This window comes from Sapajus apella, unplaced genomic scaffold, assembly GCF_009761245.1.
Source record: "Sapajus apella isolate SASKATOON/1434 unplaced genomic scaffold, GSC_monkey_1.0 scaffold25, whole genome shotgun sequence".
Taxonomy (NCBI): domain Eukaryota; kingdom Metazoa; phylum Chordata; class Mammalia; order Primates; family Cebidae; genus Sapajus; species Sapajus apella.
The window spans coordinates 4,953,852-4,974,504 of record NW_022436965.1 but is presented as its reverse complement, the minus strand read 5'-3'; the positions used below and the strand labels follow the sequence as shown (position 1 = coordinate 4,974,504).

The following is a 20,653-nucleotide window of genomic DNA, read 5'->3' as shown; positions in this document are numbered from 1 at the left end:
AGCTTATTGTCTAATTGAGTAGGGGAGATATGTGTGCAAGAAAAATTAAATCAAAATACCAGACACTATTTAAGTGTCAATGAATAAGTATTTATATATATATTTATAATATCTGTATTTTATATATATATATATATATATATATAAAGAATAAGTAATATAGTTATATCTCTATTGATCTATTTACCCATCTATCTATGGTAGAATCTGGGTATAAACTCAAAGTATCTGTTTGTTGAATTAATTAAACGTTTTGTTTTTTTTACAGCTTTTTGTCAGAAATATAAAATCTTCAAAAATTTTATATGAATGCAAAGGTGTTCATGAATAATACTTTTAATAAAAACGAATGCTGCATTATTTTAAATATATATATATATTTATATGGAATATAAATATATATATTATATAATATATATATATATATAATATATATATATATATTCATTCATTCGTTCATCCATGGAAGACTGAGCGATCTACATCTGAATCATAGCTCTTTTCCACCAAGTTGACACAGTAGAGGCTATTTAAGTGCATGTGTTTGCAACTTCCAATCTTCCCAGCCATAAATTCAGTACTGTTACCCTTCCTTTTCTCAGAGGATAAATTATCCTTCTTGTTCACAGTTACTCCTTGTACTTACACCCTTGACCCTCTATCTTTCCACCGTCTGCCTTATTTGCAGCTGCACCTTCTACTGTCTCCATCACTTCATATTTTAACCATGCCAGATATCTATACTTGCTGTCCTATTGAAAACAGGCTCTGCTGACACTACTCTGGCAAGCACTTCCCTTTTGCTAGGTCCAGCAAATATCTTGCAGTCCCAGTCTTAATGTTTTGTACATTTTGATCTCTTTTTCCTTCACAGTGTTCTTTCCCAGTTATCCTTGCACACCTTCGTTTGCTCCTTCTCTCTACCCTTATGGACGCTTACTTGAGCCACGTCTTAAACACTGGGTTCCCTAGTATTCTGTCCTTACTTCATTGCTCTTGTTACTTTAGCTATTCGCTTCAAGTAATACAATTCATTCCCAGATGTTTAATTACCTTCTATAGACAAGAGACTTTTAAAAATATATGCCCATAATCCAGATCTTTCTTGCAAGGTTCAGATTCTTATATAGAATTGCTTGTTGGGCATTGCTACCTGAAATTCTCATAAGCGCTTAAAATATAAGATATTCAGAACTAAACAAACTGCTTTCCTTTCCTAAATAAGCAAATCTTTCTACATTTTACATTAATGTCGCTTCTCTGAAGTTTAGGTTCCCAAGCAAGCAAACTGGAGGTTGTATTTGACTTCAGTTTCCTTTAGTCCCCAGATTCCATAATCAAGTCCTGTCAGTGAATGTTCTGTCTGTCTTTACTTGCTCCTTCCACTTTGTACCTTCCTTTAATGCTCTAGTTCAGTCCTTCATTATCTTTTATGGAACAAATGTACCTGTCTCAGTTATCCTTGCTTCCAATATTGACCCACTTGAATTCATCCTCTCAATATACCCTGCTTGCCCCTCATGGCTTATAATTTAATACTACTGTGCTCCCAATATGTTTCCTCTTATTAGTCTCTTTGCTTTCATCTGCTAATTACCACTGATCCTTTAAGGCTCACTTCAAATCCTCCTCCTTTAAGAGGTCTTCTCTAATGAGACTCTTCATACCACACACCTCAAATTGGACTGAACGCTAACTCATTTCCAAAAAACCTCCGTTTACCTTTTACTAACATTCCCATTATTGCCCTTACTACGTTATGATTCTTTTTCATGTGTTATGATTCCTTTCTTGTGTGTCATCTCCTATATTACCCTATGAGTTTTTTGAAGGATCACTCTCTTTTGTTTAGAATAATAATAATAATAATTTGTTTTGTGTAACTGCTAGGGAATGAAATTATACAAATACATATCATGTAAATTTAGAAATGCATGAATGTACAAATTTCTAAATATATTTCTTCAATCAAATTTTCATATTTTTCAGTATCTCCTACAATTGCTGGTGTAGACAGTGATGGCAGCCCTGAAGATGTCACTGTCATCCTTAACAGCCCCACGTCTTTGGTCTGTGAAGCTTATTCATATCCTCCAGCTACCATCACCTGGTTTAAGGATGGAATTCCTTTAGAATCTAACCGAAATATTCGTATTCTTCCAGGTAATTCATTTGCTTCAGATGCCCAAGATGCACCTGCGTCATCCACTATTCTAGAAAAGCAGAGTCATTGGTTACTTTTTATAAAGGCACCTGTGTTGTTGGTTGTGTTATGTTCTGTGCAGCCCGGTTCCTAATAGGCTACTGGCCGATACCAGTCCATGGTTCGGGGATTGGGATCCCTCCTGTAAAGTACTGAAAATTACTTTTAAAAGATCAGAAAAATACCTAAATTAAGAGGCAAATAAATAAATGCCACAATGTGATTAACTGCTAAAATACATTCTAATGTGAATGCCAAAAATGGTAGAAATTCATTTCTGATTGAATTGAACTTTGAAGGAGAGCTAATAAAGTGAGAGAATATGTTCCTCTTTACTGCATGTAAATAGATATGCAAATAGAAATAAAAAGGATTATCACTCGCTTTAAGAGACTGACAGTCTTATGTGGAGGAGAGATAATACACACAAAGAGCTGATTAAGAATATGAATCTGTGAAAAACCATGGCTACTGAATAGTCAGGGGTATGATAACTGGGCAGTGAGTTTTATAAGAATTCAAATTTAAAAATAGCCACTGTGGGCTGAAGTGGTCAGAAAAAGCTTTGTTTCTGAGTCATAACTTGGACCAGACTTTAAAGAAAATTCTAGAATTTAGTTGATTGGAAATGAGTTAGGAGAGGTTTCAGATCCATCAGGGTAACCAGTGTGGGAAAAGTACAAAGTGAGAATGTCCTAGCCCTGTGCAACAGAATTCTCACTCCCTACCCGAAGCTTGAGTAGAAATAGAGTGTGTGTGTGTGTGTGTGTGTGTGTGTGTTGGCAGAGGGGCAGGAAATAAGGTCAGCAAGAAAAGCTGGAGTCATGTTTTGAATGCCTGAGTTAAAGAGTTTTTACTTTATATGTTGGTCAGTTGAGAACCTTTGAAGATGTTCAAAGAGGACAGTACCAAAATAAAAACTTTGCTTCAGCACCATTAATTTCTCCTGTAGGCTAGGTAGGTGAGAGGAAAAGATGATTAAGGCAGAAACCTAGTTATGAAGAAGTTGAAATAAGGACCTTAGCTGGAGTGGTACACAAAGGCATGGGAGGTCCGAATGAGCTTGAGAGTCATCACTCCAGAGCACCACTGGGTACTCAGCAGCTGTACTCAGATACCATGCAGTGACCATCAGTATTGTAGTTTATCTTACATGTCCATCACAGAATTGGCATATGTAAGAAGAAATATGTTAACAAGAAGACATATACCCCCTGATAGCTTGTGTGTACTCCTGTGTCACTGTGATTTTAGAGACTCTTTGATGTCCCATGATTTTTCAGGAGGCAGAACTCTACAGATCCTCAATGCACAGGAGGACAATGCTGGAAGATATTCTTGTGTAGCCACGAATGAGGCTGGGGAAATGATAAAGCACTATGAAGTGAAGGTGTACAGTAAGTTTTGAAAGAATACTGCGTTTCATAGCTTCCCCAGCTTTTCTACCTTTTTCAATCCTGTTTTTCATTATGGGTTCATAATTATTTATACTCTTCATTAAAGACTTGTTTGTGCAGCTTACTTTATTAAGGATGGAAGTTGAATTAAGCACTGTGTCTATGGCCTCAGTTGATGAAAGATGTGAAGAGCCCACTAAATCTGCTTGTTACTCTTGTTGGACTCTTTGTCAGTGACATTTCCTTAAGTTTCTCTGTTTTTCTTTCTGAATTACCCTCTGGGTTGAAGTATAGTACTTTCATGTACAAAACTGTTGTTAGATGCATATTCTAATCAATAGCCCAAGATGAGATCATTAGTGACTTTGAGCTATTCCTGTGTACATGGACCTATAAATAAAAGGCAAAGCTAACACTGCCATTAATAGGACTCATATTTCAGGATTTTGCTTTTGTGTTTGGAAAGGAAAAGTATCTTTCTGATTATCTTTGTTCTTTGACTTGGTACCCTTAATGACCAATAAAATACACTTTATGGGTCATGTTCAGACTATGTCTGTGGACCTGGAATCAATGAAACTAACTGCTCTGTAAAGGACATTATCTTTATTGGCAGTATGATAATGATGAAAGGAGAAAGAGATTTCCTGTTTCATCTTTTATTTGAACACTGTTTCATAAGATGTTAATGTAGATACTTAATGAAAGATCAGCATAGAATGCCTGTGTTATTTCCTTGTTTTCTCGATAAGTAATCCTCAGTGTGATTTCTGTGGTTTTCCATGTATTGAAAAGAAGCAATGTCTAACTCTTTAATATTTATTTTATGCAGTTCCACCCATAATCAATAAAGGGGACCTTCTGGGGCCAGGTCTTTCCCCTAAAGAAGTGAAGATCAAAGTAAACAACACCTTGACCTTGGAATGTGAAGCTTATGCAATTCCTTCTGCTTCCCTCAGCTGGTACAAGGATGGACAGGCCAGTCACAACTTTTTTCATTTGCTGATGATTTCTTAAAGACTAGAATGGTCAATTAAAAAGAAATAATAAAATAGACACAAGTGACTCAGAGAATCAGTATGATCTTAAAACTGGGAAATTCCACGCATCTGCAATGTAAAAACTTAAAAAAAAACCAACCAACCTGAACGATGTTCAACAGTTTTAGCATTATTCCTTCACTGGCAAGTTTGCATAATTATTTTTATGTGGATTAGCAGTTGTTAATGAAAATCTGGCCACCCTCCCACTGGAGAAGTTAGGGAAACAGGTTTTTTGTTTTGTTTTGTTTTGTTTTGTTGCTGTTGTTATTCTGTGGTTTTACAGAATGAGTAACTTGGTAAAGAAGCAACACATAAATGGTGCCATCTCGGGTAACAATGACAAGTGTAACATGGATACTAAATTTACTAAAGTTACTCAGATATTCTTCAAGAATCTTTAACTCTTTCATAAAAGATAATATTTTTTAATGTTCCAAGATTTAAAAAATGCTAAAAAAAGATGATGAAGGGCCCAGTACAGTTAACTGGGAACAGAGAAACTTTAAATAAAAGACAGATCCTTCAATTCTGTGATCTGACTTTCAGATCACACATCCATATTTCTCATTTTATGCATGTTTTAAAGACATACGTGCTGTTGATCTTAGACCAAAATAGATTTTTAAGCTGCTGTTAACACTGTACTTAATACAGATGTGAATCAGTTAAGCTGCTGTTCGTCCTGCTTTACACATAATCAGCCAAATGGTCAGCTAAATTCCAGTTGTAGAAGTTCAGATCATAGTCATGATTTAAGATGCGGGAAAGATATAGCTTTATTTTTTCAGATCCCAGATGACTTTTGCAATACTGGCAGCTAGGAAAAAAGTCAACCTTTATAAAATAAGCAAATTTCATCTGGAAGCCATTGCAAAAGAGAAAATATAGAATGCCCACCATGCTCTGTTTATAGTTTCTTTTCTGACTACAAGCACACTTCATAGTACAATATCAATTCTATATGAATTTACTTGGAAGCAAATAATCCATTTCTCCTTTGAAATAATGTTTTTAATTTTTTTCTAAAGCTCTTTTTATTTTTTATAGTTACCACATATGCTCACATGTATACAAACACATACACATATTAAAACTTGGATAAAGACTAAAAGTGCACTAAGAAATAAGGCATTTGATCTTGTTTTTGAAAATTTCATTATAAATAGTTAAATTACAGCTTCAAGTCCAGGCTCTGAAATTGACCCATGATGCTTTACACTGCTAGATTTTTCAGGGTTTGCAATTAGTCTCCTAGAATGTGAACAAAAAGTGCTATTTAAAATTTTATTTTCCATATTTTTTCTTGTGTTATTTCAGTCTTCAGATAAGCAGCACTACTGAAATGAAGTAGTGTTTTCAAGAAGAAACACAAAAAATATTGACATACATTAAAAACTGGACAAACTATTGGCCACAATAAGTTTTGATAGAATCTTGACTTTTTTTATTAATACTCTCAAGTTTTTCTTTAAGCATAGAAAATTTAAATTATGCTACTTTTATATAAGTAATATAATGTTAATAGATTAATTGCATTATGAATTATTTGTTGAGCATCTACTATTTGTCAGACTCTGTTTTAGATGCAGGGGATACAGCTATGAAAGAAACAAACACAATTCTCCGCTTATGTGAAGTTTAGGAAGGCAAAAACTAAACAAATTAACAAGACATATAATGTGTCAGGAGGGGAAGGTATCGTGGAGAAAACTCAGTATGAGAGAAGGAAACCAAGTGTGTAGAGTGTGATCTCTTACTTAAATAGAGAAGGCCTCACTGATAAGGTGACATTTAAGCAGAAACCCAAAGAAAGTGAAGGAAGTAAACATAAAATAATAGAGGGGAAAATATTACAAAGTAGAGAGCACAGTAAGGGCAAAGGCCCTGAGGCATTTGGGCTGAAGCACAGTGATTGGAACAGAAGGTGTGTGAGCAGACGACTAATGGAAAGCCATTAGTCATCATACCACCCTGTGCGCCAGTTGGCCTTTATTCTGATGGAAAGCCAGCTGGGAAATTTTGAACGCAAGAATGATACAACAGCAACTTAAGGTTTTAAACAGATTGCATTTCTTTCCGTACTTGGAAAATAAAGGAAAGGTCCAATTATGAAGTTATTGCAATGGCTATTGAAATTGCATCTCCACCAAAAGAGAGATGGTGGTTACTTGGACCAAGGTGGTAGCAGGATGTGTAGGGTGTGCAGGAAGGAGATCAAAGATGAGTCCAAGATAAGTGAGAGTATGTAGAAAGTGAAGGGGCTTAAGGATTAAGCCCCAGGGTGCTCCTATATTTAAAGGTTGGGGAGCAGGGAGCGTAGTGTCCCAAGAGGTAAGTGAAAATGATATTTCAAAATGAGGATATGTTAAACTGTGTTAAATGATACTCATCAGGTAAAATAAGTAGTTAGAATTTGCCAACAAATTTAGCAACATGAATGTCATTGGTGGCCTTGACAAAGAATTTTTGATCAAGAAGAAATAGTGAAAGTCTGATTGGAATATATCAAGAAATAATGGAAGGAAAAAGCTGAAGGAAAGTAATTAGAGAACACAAGCATAGAAAACATTTTTGAATCATTTGGCTACAACGGGCAGTGGAAAATGTAAAGATGGGCTGCAGCAAGAGAAGTTTCTGGTTTTGCTTTTTTAGGTTGGAATCATCCAGTGGAAAGAAATAAGTTAATGGTGATATTGGGGAGAGAAGACACAGTTGCTGGAGGGATGCCCTTGAGTAGACCAGCACATTCTCAGAATGGGCAGAAACTGATTTTAACCAGTTAGGGTTTTGCCAGGGTAGTAAAATAAAGGGAAAGGAAGCAAGGGAGCTCAGGGTTTATACAAGGAACGATTATCATGACAGAACTTCTCTGGGTAAAAAGGGAATAGAGGTCAGGAGGAGACTGAAAGCCAAAGGATTGCAAGGTCAGTGGATTGTGGGGCCCCCATGGCATAAAAAATCTTAGAGAAAATTAGTAATAACAGAAAATTAGGAAGTGGTAGTCAGCAAATGACAGCTTGAAACTGAGATTATGAAGGAGTTCAGTTATTGGTAATTATAAGGTCTAGGTATGACTCTTCTATTTAGTGGCTGAGAAAGGGTAGGGGACAAGAAAATTAAAGGAAGGAGATCAAGGAGCTAAGAGAACACAGTGTTGGATGATTATCTAGGTGGGTGTTGAAATCACAAAGTTATGAGAAGAGTATCCCTAGAAGGAATGACAGTGAGCCTGGAGCTAAAATTTTCAATGAATGAGGGGGAATTTAGTATAACTGAAAATGTTGAGAAGATGGGAAATATTCCGTTAACTGTAGGTAATGTCATCAATAAAACATCATAATACAAATATATGTAAGTTAGGTATCCTACTTTAAAGTAATAATTTCAATAAAACATCATAATATAAATATTTTAGATTAAAATTTTTTATTTATAAAGTAATATTTCTGAATGAATAAAAGTAATTTAGATCAAATCAGATTTTACTAATGTAGTCAATCTTTCATAAAGAAATTCTAACATTTTCCTTAAAATTATAAAATACATGCTTTTTAAATTTTACATGAGATCAGCTAGAAAAAAATTTTTCCAACATGAATAAATATGGTAACTAAGAACACATTTTTATCATAAAAACTGGATAAATGCATCATGCACAAATACCTGGTACAAATGTAGATTATAACAGCTGAAATTTTCAATAAATAAAAATTTAGTTAGTCAAAAATAATGGGTTTAATTAAAGTAAATCAATTAATTTGATTAAACTATTGTCTTGAATGTTTTGCATATAATTTTATTTTCATTTATTTAAAAAACTCACAAAAGCTATCAACTGCGTGGCCTCTTAGAGGATTCACTACAGCACTTAATGTTAACATTGTTATAATTGAATCACAGCCTCTTAAATCCGATGATCATGTTAATATTGCTGCGAGTGGACACACACTTCAAATAAAGGAGGCTCAAATATCAGACACCGGACGATATACTTGTGTAGCATCTAACATTGCAGGTGAAGATGAGTTGGATTTTGATGTGAATATACAAGGTAATACTAGTATCCTTCTTGTATATAATGTAATTTACATGATTTTTCAAAGTAACAGAAAAAAGATTTGGCTTATTTAACAGTGTTTTTTTTCTATTGACAATAATATAAATTCATGATTAAAAATTCAGACTTGAGAATTGAAGAAGGAAATAATCCCATCATTCAGGATTGCCTCTGTTATTTTTATGTTTCCTTCTGATATTTTAAAATGTATACTTCATTTACAAAGTTGGGATCACACAGTATAGATTTCTCTGTTACATTAGCATTTCCTTAACTCTATATAATGAAGTTTTAAAAGTAGCATTTAGGTGGAAGGCAGAAAAGTAGTACAGTACAGAATTCAGAATAATGAAAACTACCTGTCCACTACTGGGCATATTACCTGGGTGATGAAATAATGTGTACACCAAACCCCCACAACATGCAATTTACCCATGTAACAAACCAGCATATGTACCTCATGAACATAAAATAAAAGTTGCAATAAATAAGTAAATAAATGTAAAAATAAAAACAATCAAACAACAAAACAAAAAAGACTTGGAACTGAATGATGATTATGGCTCCTAAAAGCTTTGTGACTTGGTAGTTACCTAAATTTTAAGACTGTTTCCTCATTTTTAACATGACTTTCTTATAGAATTGCAGTGAATACTAAATGAGATAAAAGTATATAAAGCTCCTAGCAAAACAATTGAGAAATGTTACCTGCTATAATTGTTGTTTATTGTTACTATTGATGTTGCTATTTGACATGATCTTGAATAATTATGTTTCACCAGTTAAATATCCAAAAAATATTTATTTGCACAGACTCCTACTGTTGAATGTCTGAGTTGTTTCTAAGCTTTCACCACTCATAAATAATGTGACACTGAACATCTTTATACATAAACCTTTTGTACATCTTTGATTTTTCATAATTTGCTAAGAGTGGAAATTCTAAGTTAAATGTTATGTGCTTTTCTCTGTGATAAACTTTATGTTTTGTACTCCTTTAATGCTTTTGATATGCAGGCAAATTTCCTTCCAAAAAGTTCATACTTGTCCCCAGAAAAGTAGGAAAATGTCCTATTATTTTTGTTAATGGAATTTTTAATCCTGATTGCATAATTTATTTAGCCTTCTTAGTAAGCCAAATCACTGTGAAATGCTCTCAATTAAGCCAGTATTTTTTAATGGCTTCTCAAAATTAGTCTTTCCTGCTGTGTATTATTTAGCAATGCTCCTTCCTGAGAGTGAGCCCCTTGTTGTCTAAGTGCCAGAGCCCTTTAACAGGGAGAGCAAAGCATGAGCGCAGCACTCTGAGCCTCATATTTCTTGTTCTTCCTCATGAGAATCAGCTCTGACTTCTGTCTACTGCGTTTTTGGCTAAGGGCTAGAGTTGGTAGTTGTGTAAGCACTTGAAATTATTTTCACATTGTCTAATTTATTGCATTTACAAGTCTTGTGAAAACACAGCCAAGATCTTTGTTTAAGGGATTGACACTAGCAATCATATGTGACCAGAATGTAATGCCTTTCTTCCATAGTTCCTCCAAGTTTTCAGAAACTCTGGGAAATAGGAAACATGCTAGATACCGGCAGGAGTGGTGAAGCCAAAGATGTGATCATCAACAATCCCATTTCTCTTTACTGTGAGACAAATGCTGCTCCCCCTCCTACGCTGACGTGGTACAAAGATGGCCACGCTCTGACCTCCAGTGATAAAGTATTGATTTTGCCAGGTAAAGATTGCTACCAACAGGGTGAAAAGCTGACTATCTGCCAAATGTGTTTACTCTCATTTATTAGACAAATTGAGTTGGTTGGGTCTCCGGCCAAGTAATTTAACTGGCAGGTAGGCTACCGAATGCTGCTGGCATCCACATAGCTTCAATCTAGAAGTGTCTTGGTTGAGAATTAGACAATAGGAGAGAATAGCTTAGTATGTTTTCAGATCTTCTACACCTTCACTCTATCAACATAACAAAGTTCTTTGGCTTCCTTGTGCCTCCATTTCTCTATTAATGCAATAAGATCATCAGTTTGGTTTATATATATTATTAACATAAATGCTAATATATATTTATAGATCATTACTACATTTATTAAATGCACTTATAAATAAATAGGAAAGATTATTAGTTTCAAATATTTAAGTCATTACCTGGTTTATTGTTAGAAAAGACATTTAAATTGTTATGGAATGTTATTTTCAAGGCTTCTATTTAATTTTAACAAGCATTCAGATATACAGGGCTTGTCAAAATTCATCAAATTATACACTGAAGATCAACGCATTAAGTAACTAAATGTAAATTTGACCCCAATTAAATAAAAGAATATCTACAAAAATGAAAAGAGACTAGGTAAACATGGCAACTCTAATATGTGATCCTAAATTAGGTCTGGGTTTGGGGGAAATGGCTATAAAAAGCATTATTGCAACAACATTATAATGAAAACATTTCATTATAATAATGAAATTTGAACATGGACTGTGGATTCAATAGTAGTTTTGTTTTGATTTTAAATTTTCTGTTTTTAATCATGTAATGTGGTTATATAAAGGATTATCCTTGTTGTTATGAAATATGGATTTATGAGTATTTTAGGGTTGAAATGACACCATGTCTCCATCTTACTCTTGAATGGTTCAGAAAAAGATTATATACATATGACAGAGAGAGAGAAGGCAATGGGAGTGAAATATAAATCATTAGTAAACATGGGTAAAAGTCTTTATATACTTATTGCAACTTTTCTCTAAATTTGAAATTATGTCTACATGACAAGGTTAAAAATACACAGCTATCCTCATAAGAACACGTGTATAATAGTACACTTTATACTTTTACATCCTTGGATATTGCTTTCTCAAACAAGTACTTATAGCAAATGGCGTAAACATCTATTAAAAGTGCTCAAAACTGTAAAAGCAAGAAGTCGCTACATAGTAACATTCATTAGGAAACATGATGAAGCACATAGAGCAGCAGTCCCCCTTCTAGGAAAATCTACATGAGCTATTCATTTCTCAGGAAATCTGATTCATATGTTGGGCCACTTTTTAATAATGTAGTGTTTGTTATAAAAGTGGTATCTGGAATTAAAACTGAACCGTTGGATGAAACAGGAACCTTGCAGGAAAATGTAAGCAGTCATTAGACCTGAAAATCTGTATCTCTGTTTACAGCTGTGTTCACTTTAAGATTAGAGGAGTAAACATAGTGGGATCTTATTTGTAGGAGGGCGAGTGTTGCAGATTCCTCGGGCTAAAGTGGAAGATGCTGGGAGATACACATGTGTGGCTGTGAATGAGGCTGGAGAAGACTCCCTGCACTATGACGTTCGTGTTCTCTGTGAGTTTGTTTTCTTTTGTTTATTGTTTCTTCTTTTACTGAAAAGTATTTTTGAGGAACGAATGTTTGCAAGATGTTACACTAAGCACTTTTGAGACTATAAAGATGATCAGAAACGGATAGTTCCCCCAAGGAGGTAATTATCATCTACCAATTGACAGCACATAAGTCAGGACTCTTGAAGTATTAAGAAACAGACTTAAACAAAAAAAAGATAATTCATTGACTTATGAATCCAAAAAGTCTCAAAACAGAGCTGGCTACAGTCATGTCTGACTTCTGTGGTGCAAAAGAGGTCAACCACACTTTACATCTCTCGACTCTGCTTTTCTTTATTAATGGCTCTAAGGTAGGGGAATCCCTTTGGATAGCAAGGTGGCCTCTAGCAGTTCTAGGCTTGCATCCTCCTAGTTCCACATTCAAATGAAAGTTTTTTTCTCCTAGTATTTACAATTGAAGTCCTAGAATTGAATTTCCATGGTTTTAATTGGCCAAGTATGAATCACTCACATATCCATCTGGAACCAATCACAGAGAACAAGGGGTTGTAATGTTCTAATTGATAAAGTCTAGCTCCAATGTCCATCCTTGAACCAGATCACCATCTGAATTCATGAACAGAGATTTGAAGAAGTATTGTTCCTTTAAAGGAAAAGATAAATGACATTACAGTTAACATAGATTTTAAAGTTCATGAGATAGTTACAAGGAAAAGAGAGAAGACAATTGAAAATCAGTGCTGACATTGTCAAGGACAGTGAAGGAATATCTTGGACCACCTGGCTCAATGTAACCTTGTCAGGTTCTCAGCTATGCCATACGTCCTGCTTGGGGTCAGGTTCCAGCCCCAACTGAGGTCCTAGAGGAGAGAATGAATGGGCAAGATAGTGGAAAGAACACTCTCAGTGGGGGGTGGGGGATGCTGAGGCAGGTGAAATGTAGTTGTAGTTAGCAGCTCTCTCACACTGGTTCTCTTACCCTGTCCGCCTTTATCTTGGCTGTTTGCTCTGACTCTGCGGCTCCTCTCAGCATCTGGCTCCTATGCACAGCTGTATGGCAGGCTTGCAAGGCCAGCTCTCCCTTGCAGTGTTAGTAACTTAACACTTTCTCTCTGGGGACAAGCCGGTTCCTGGCTTCCCCCTGCCCACCTTCAAGGAGACTGACTATTCCTTAGTAGTGTTTCTCTCAAGGCATATGCAAGCCATGTCAAGACAAGCCATGCCATGCTGAACTGAGCCCCATGCACACTGTCAGCAGGGCAGTTATACCTTCTGCAGACAATAGTGGCTCACAGCCAAGTATGAACTTACACAGGCAGGTTGTATAATGAGTGGAGGTGTGTGCCTGCACGCCAATTCTGCTGAGTCATGCAGGCCTGGATGTCTGCCTCAGGCTATTCCTTGACCAACACACATCTGTGTACCTTACAGACCTAAACTTGGAAAGAGTTTCATTTAGGGTGAGTAGAAGGAGTTGATAATGTAGGCAGGGAAAGACTGCGGTTCAGCGAAATTGAAATGGAACTATGGGATTGGATGGTCAAGGGTAGATGTTCGTGCCTCAGGCTGTTATTTTCAATTAGGAAGTTAACAAGCACATTGGAGATTTTAAAGTTAGAAGGTGGAACAAAGCAAGAAAAATTAACTGGCCCCCACATGCTGAATTAGGGCTGTTTCATGTCTGCTGCTCATCTCCTAGGTGTGGCGGGAGGGGGGCCACTGAGAACAATTCTGAGTGGTATAACCCAACAGGTAGGGTGTGGCAGCTGGAGGAACAGGTCACGCGAACAGCTGAGGTGGGGGCCTCTGCATGTCAATGGCTGAACCCGCAGTGCACCTCCTAGCGCCTCCTAATGCTTCAGCTCTTGATTAGTTTTCTTGATGTTGGGTAGTGATTTTTTCATCTAAAACTCAAGTTTATCAATCTGCAGTTCAAAGTATACATTTTATATTATCGGAGGTATAGTAAAATCAATCATGTAGCTTTGAATGTGAAAGTATGCCTTCAAAATAACACTGAAATTCTATTATGTGCTTTGTAGCATTGAGTATTTTCTTTACAGACTTTCAGTTTAGTTGTTGGAAGCCCAGATACCACAAGATTGCATCTACATCAAACTTGCAGTCTTTACTGATTGCTACAGATACAGTATATTTTAAAAGTGGGGAGGAAATAACCAAGCTTTCAAAACAAAAATGATTATTTTAAAAATCAATTTCTACATTTACCAAATTAGCCAGCATGTGTCCCTAGTTCACTTAACATTGTCATTTTTAAAATTCCTCGGGTAATATATGATTTTCATAACTAATGTGTAACTGGATTCTATAGTATTGTTTTAAACAAAAATGAACACATGTAGAAAAATCTAGAGTGGGACTTCTCAAACTTTAGCATACGTAAAGATCACCCGGAGAGCTTGTTAAGACACAGATTTATTGGCCCCTCCTTGGAGATGCCTATTGAAGTTGGTTGTGGCCCAAGAATTTGCATTTCTAACCAAGCTCCCAGGTGATGCTGATGCTGATGCTGATACCACTGGTGCTGAGGCTGGGAAACACACTTGGAATCGCCCAGGCAATGCCCTTATAAATGAGGCCAAATCTGAACATTTCAAATACACTTTAAAAGATGTAATTTATCTGTATTCTCTGGATAACCGTATGGACTTCAGTATCTGTTTATACAGATGCTTTTTATATGTATGCTTGAAAACCCAGAAGGTGTAGTGGAAGGGGTTGAGAGAGAATTAAAAGATATATTGGGGAATCGAGATTGGGCTAAATGAGAATGATACTATCTGAGGGATTCGTTTAGCATAAGTGAAGAAAGGGAAGAAAATAAAGCCAAATTCAAATACTGTTTTCACCACCCTAATCTATTAGTGTAAAATGTTACCTTGGGATCATGGTTTTTCCTTCAAGTTTTACTTCTCTATTATTATCTCAAAATTTTTAAAGCTGTCAGAAATTTAGAATAATTTAGAAAAGACTGTTGCCCATTATTATCCCTTTGTTGCAATCCTTTGTTAGTGCCACCAATTATCAAGGGAGCAAATAGTGATTTCCCTGAAGAGGTCACCGTGCTGGTGAACAAGAGCGCGCTGATGGAGTGTTTATCCAGCGGCAGCCCAGCACCAAGGAATTCCTGGCAGAAAGATGGACAGCCCGTGCTAGCAGATGACCATCATAAACTTCTATCTAGTGGAAGAATTCTGCAGGTAAATTAAAGACCTAATTTTAAAAGGCTACTTGACTTTGTATTTTGTAGTAATAATTGTCTTTTTTGACCTTTAACAATAATTTTTATTAGCTTGTAATCATTATATTTGTAAAAATAACGAATGATCAAAGGTATATAAAATAAAACTCTTCCTCCTCATTCTGTTACTACTGTTAATAGTTTTATGTGGATTTTTCCGGAAATGTTCCACACATACACACACACACACACACACACACACACACCCCTCAATTGACCACAGTATGGCCTTTGTGATAAAAATCATATTATAAACAAATCATTATTGCAGTCCTTTCCATTACATATTTCTGGTGGTAAAATTCTAAATGATGGAAAGTTCCCTATAGTTTTAAATTTGTATATTGCCAAACAGTTGATAATAATAAAAATTGTGAAGATCATATACATATCCTGGATTGCTGTTTACCAATGATGTGTCTACATTCTTTTCACATATCCTGAAAGAAAGGCACTTGTAGAAATAGCACAAGTTATTTTGTTAGGATACAATTTGATAATTACTTCTTGAGCAAAATAAATAATATTCTATTGGCTCAATCTAAGCATAACCATCAGTGTATCCAACATAGGTCACCTCATGGAGTTCCTTATTTAAAAAAGAATGAGGTTTATTACCTATAAATAACCTTGGATTTTCAAAGTATCTTCTAAATATTGTGACTATTTCTATGTGATAGTCATACAACCTCTATCAAAATACTTCCATGGTTCTGTGTCCAAGTCCAAAAGATATATAGATGGATAGAAATTTCTGTGTAACAAAATGAAGAAGACATAACTGTTACATTAGCTGCATAAAACAAACCATCCAAAACTTAATGCCTTGAAACAATAAGCATTGATTTAGCTCACAAGCCTGCTGGTTTGCTAGATACTCTTCTGGATGTGGTCCTGGCTGGGCTCGCACATATATCTGGGGCCTCAGTTGCAATAACTGTACTGATTCCGCCCCACATAATCTCCACCCTTCCAGCAGACTAACCCTGGCTTCCTCACATGGTGGTGGCAGGGTTCCAAAAGAGTGAGCAAAAGTGAACAGTCCTCGGTTTTGAAATGACAGTCACTTCCATCACGTTCTGTTGACCAAGGCGAGTCCCAAGACCAACACAAATTCTACTTCCTGATGGGGTGTCAAAGTCACAGTGCCAGAGCCAGAGAGAAGGAAATGAGAGAATAATTTGGGACTTTTTTTTCAAGTCACTATACCACAAATATATATAGAATTTCCTGACTAGAAATCTTAGTAAATAAATATGTGTTTGATTTACCTAATAAAAGCTAGTGTCAGCAGTAGTATGTACAACATTTTTTATGTCTATCTGAAAGAATATATATTATTGTTAAAACAAATATGACAAATTGCTTTATTCAAAATTTCAGCTGGAATTTCTTTATTTTTCCCTTAGATTCTGAATACTCAAATAATAGACATCGGCAGGTATGTGTGTGTTGCTGAAAACACAGCTGGGAGTGCCAAAAAATATTTTAACCTCAATGTTCATGGTAAGAGCTCAGTTCCAAAACCATCCAGTAGAGTATGCTTGAAAAAGCAGAAAAATTCTGTTTTAGATTATGTAGGCTTATTTTGTATTTTTTAATTTAAGCAATGTGAGGAACCTGGACTCATTCAACCCCCTCTCTTCTTCCTTTCCACTACAGCCAGTAGGATTGATAAAGTATAAAACTTCCAGGAAGACAGTTTTTTTTTTTATTACTTCAATCCCTCAAAAGAAAATAATTACTCCTGCATATTTGAAAGGAAAATCAGAATTTAAAATGTCAGTGATTACAAGTTTATAAAGTTAGAAGCAAATATGGGTCTTCTACTCATAAAAATCTATCTGCTAGTCCTGATTGGAACTGGTTTCTGTCCTTAAGTGCAGAATTCATGCTGAGCTATGTCCCCTAGTACCTAATATACTCGAGAAGAAAAAGTCACTTTGTGGAGTTAAATAATTCCTTTAAAACCACCTAATTCATTCATAAAACTTTTAAATACATGCTAGACGTACCAGCACACCTAATTTATTCATCAAACTCTTTTAAATACATGCTAGACACTCCATAAATACCATTTTTTTGCTAAAAAAAAAAAAAAGTAGTTGAGTACTGCAAAAGAGTAGTTTTATTTTGTGAGATGCTGATGCTTCCAGAAAATTAAATTGGAAATGGTGAACAATCATTATAAAAGATCTCCTTTACATAGGTAATACACACATAAAATTCTAGCTCATTTTGGAAATAACTGAAATTTGAAATGTCTGCCTTCAAAAGGACTTTTATGTAGCATGATAAACTTCATTGGCATTATATGTAGGGAGTATTGGTATCTAGCAGTACTTGGTGTTTGTGTAACAGATATTTGAAAAACTTTTATCTTTTTAATCCCAGTACTTAGCACACTGAGTAACACACTGTAGAGGCTTAATAAGTATCTTTGAAGTGTTTTGAATGGATAAACCTGACCAGAGCAGGAACACATGTGTTATGAATTCTCAGGAAGAATGAATTAAACAAACATAATCATTGTGAAAGCACACATTCTAATCTGTAAAGTGCAGTAGAGTAAATATTGGGGAAAAAAAATACTGATTAGTTTTCCTGATTGATTGCTCAAGGCAAAATTCATTTTTCCTTCCCTATGACAAAAAGCATCTTGTAAATACCCCAATTATAGCAGTTCCATATGTTGCCTTGTGTTATCTTTATAGATCTGTATCTTTGCCTCTAACCCATAACTTTATTATAAGTGCTCTAGGCAGATGGCCATCTCTTACTTACCTTGGTCTCTGTAAACCTAGAATGGTGTCTATAGTTGTGATAATTGCTAAATAAATGTTTTCTGCATATTTATTATATTTTCTGCATAATCATTGCCTCTTAGCAATGTGCAGTAGAAGCACCTGAAGTGGGACAGTGACTTGTGAGGAAGTAATAGTAATCACTAATGTTTTAACTAAGGATTGGAGTTGAGGAATGTGTTTTTTGTTTCACCAGTTAATCATGTCTTGAGTTCCTGACTGTAATCAGGAACTCATTATTTAAATATTGGAAAATTCATTTGAGCATAAAGAGTATAAATTATTTTTACTTAAAACAATACCATTTGTTATCTCCCTCCATAACTATGCTTCTCTCTTTTGTACTCTAACCTTCAGTCTGTTGGCATCTCAGGTTTTAGCTCTTTTCACTTTCCTTCATAGGCAGCTTAATTTTTATGGAACAGCATTTCAATTACTTAGCCCAAGTCTTCTCATCACTCTTGCTCAGTAAAAGCTCAAATCTGCATATAACAAGGACAAAAAAACTACTTGAAACCTACCAAGTGTTGTGCCAAGTGTCTTATATGTGTTATTTCACTTCATTATCTCAATAACCATATGTGCTTGCTCCATTTTATGCCTCTCTTGGAGCTGAAAAAGGCGAGGCTCAATGAGATTAAGTAACATGCTCAAAGTTACACAGCTTGCAAATGCCGCACCAGGATTTTAATGCAGGCGGCCTGATTCCATAAGTTTTATACTTAGCTGCTTCTGCCTCTCACTAAATTCCACATCTGTACTCTACCTGCACTTAGGTAGCTCAGTATGGCTGAAGGAAATCTTGAAGTCAGGAACATTGATGTCATTGTAAGTTCATAGTACCAGCTTGAACTGAGCCCTCCATGCTGCCTGCGGCTTGTCGTTTTCTCTCTACACTGTAGTGGTTCTCTTAAACCCTCATGCTCTCCTCAGAAATATCAGTTGGCCTCTGTCTTGGTCTTCTCCAGCTGCTTTAACAAGAGCAGAGACTGTGCGGCTTAAGAACATGAATTTATTTTCTCAAAGTTCTGGTGGCTGGAAAGTCCAAGATCAAGGTACAGACAGGGTTTGGTTTCTGGAGAAGGCTCTCCATCTGGCTTGCAGACAGCTGCTTTGTCTTCACATGGCCTCACATAGCCTTTCTTCTGAGCATGTTTGGTGAGGGAGAGAGTAAGTCCTCTGGTAGCTCTTAAAGGACACTAATCCTAAGGCATCATTTGACCTTAATTACTTCCTTAAAGGCCTCATCTTCAAATACAGCCACACTGGGACTTAGGGCTTCAATATACAAATTTGCAGGGACATAAACATTCAGTTCATAACAGCCCCTGCTCACTTTCTCTCAGTAAATAAGAATGCCTTCACCTTCTCTTTTGCAAAGAACAGAGAAAGAATATTCTAGAAATCACCTCAAATTCCTGCCATCAAATTGAGAGCACTGACCACATCTGTTCCTGCCATTTCTTTCATCCCTCTTGTTGAAATAGAAAAGCATTGCTCTCCCTTCCAAAGGCCAGAGTCGAACCTGACTCTAGATCCCTGCCCAACATCTCCTAAAAAACCCACCATCTCCTGTCTCTTTACTATTATAAAAATAAAATATTAAAAACAAGATTATTTTAATATACTTAATAAAAAGCACATTAGGTCTCCTTTGTACATTGACAAAATCATTTTAGGAATTGTCAACTATGTTTTACAAATAAAATGCAGAATAATTCTGTCTCTGAAAATTCTGGTGCTTTCTTTCAACTGAGAAAAATAAACTCCTACGTGAGTTTGATGAAGGCACTAGGGAATTCTAAGAAGACAGCCAGCTAGATAATGAACAGAATCATTACCTCAGTCCTTTAGCAGAGTACAGTGTTTGGATTTATTCTTAGTAAATGGGAATATATGTTGCTGATAACATCAGCTTTCACTTTTAACATGTTCACTATTATAGTTCCTCCAAGTGTCATTGGTCCTAAAACTGAAAATCTTACTGTTGTGGTGAACAATTTCATCTCTTTGACCTGTGAGGTCTCTGGCTTCCCACCTCCCGACCTCAGCTGGCTCAAGAATGAACAGCCCATCAAGCTGAACACAAATGCTCTCATTGTGCCTGGTAAGAAACTGCTTATTATAAAGTAGACAAAATTTTCTCATCTTTCCTTATTTTAATGCAAATGGCATTGCAAATTAGTCTCTTTCCAAACTTTTGTCATGCTTTATTTGTTCACAGTAAATGCCTCTCTTTGCCCATTTGGGTCCTTAAGGTAGTAAGACTGTGTAGACTTTTCTGCTTTTAGTGGGAATGTACAAATAACAAGGTCTCCTTCAAGAAATTACAAAATTTAGAGAACAGCTTAGAACGGCCTAGTAATACCAAGTGGTAGATGGTAAATAGTACTTTCATTATCTGCTGGATGTTTTTAGTCAATCCTAAAGTTCCTTGAGGATAGATGATAGACTAGATAGATAGATAGATAGATAGATAGATAGATATAGTCACCTCAGCATTGTGGGAAATTTAAACTCAGGAAACACTTATTTTGACATAGT

The 20,653-nt window shown here is 35.7% G+C and overlaps 1 protein-coding gene across 7 annotated transcripts in view; it reads left to right on the top strand.

The window, feature by feature from the left end:
• Positions 1-20,653, top strand: part of HMCN1 (hemicentin 1) — a 528,603-nt gene that overhangs the window by 410,246 nt on the left and 97,704 nt on the right. For all 7 annotated transcript variants that reach the window (XM_032291619.1, XM_032291616.1, XM_032291617.1 and 4 more), the window contains 9 exons: positions 1,990-2,163; positions 3,487-3,600; positions 4,433-4,578; positions 8,544-8,694; positions 10,233-10,427; positions 11,931-12,044; positions 15,077-15,264; positions 16,715-16,811; positions 20,055-20,216. In XM_032291619.1, coding sequence (XP_032147510.1) covers positions 1,990-2,163; positions 3,487-3,600; positions 4,433-4,578; positions 8,544-8,694; positions 10,233-10,427; positions 11,931-12,044; positions 15,077-15,264; positions 16,715-16,811; positions 20,055-20,216 — 1,341 coding nt within the window. The remainder of the gene's footprint in view (positions 1-1,989; positions 2,164-3,486; positions 3,601-4,432; positions 4,579-8,543; positions 8,695-10,232; positions 10,428-11,930; positions 12,045-15,076; positions 15,265-16,714; positions 16,812-20,054; positions 20,217-20,653) is intronic.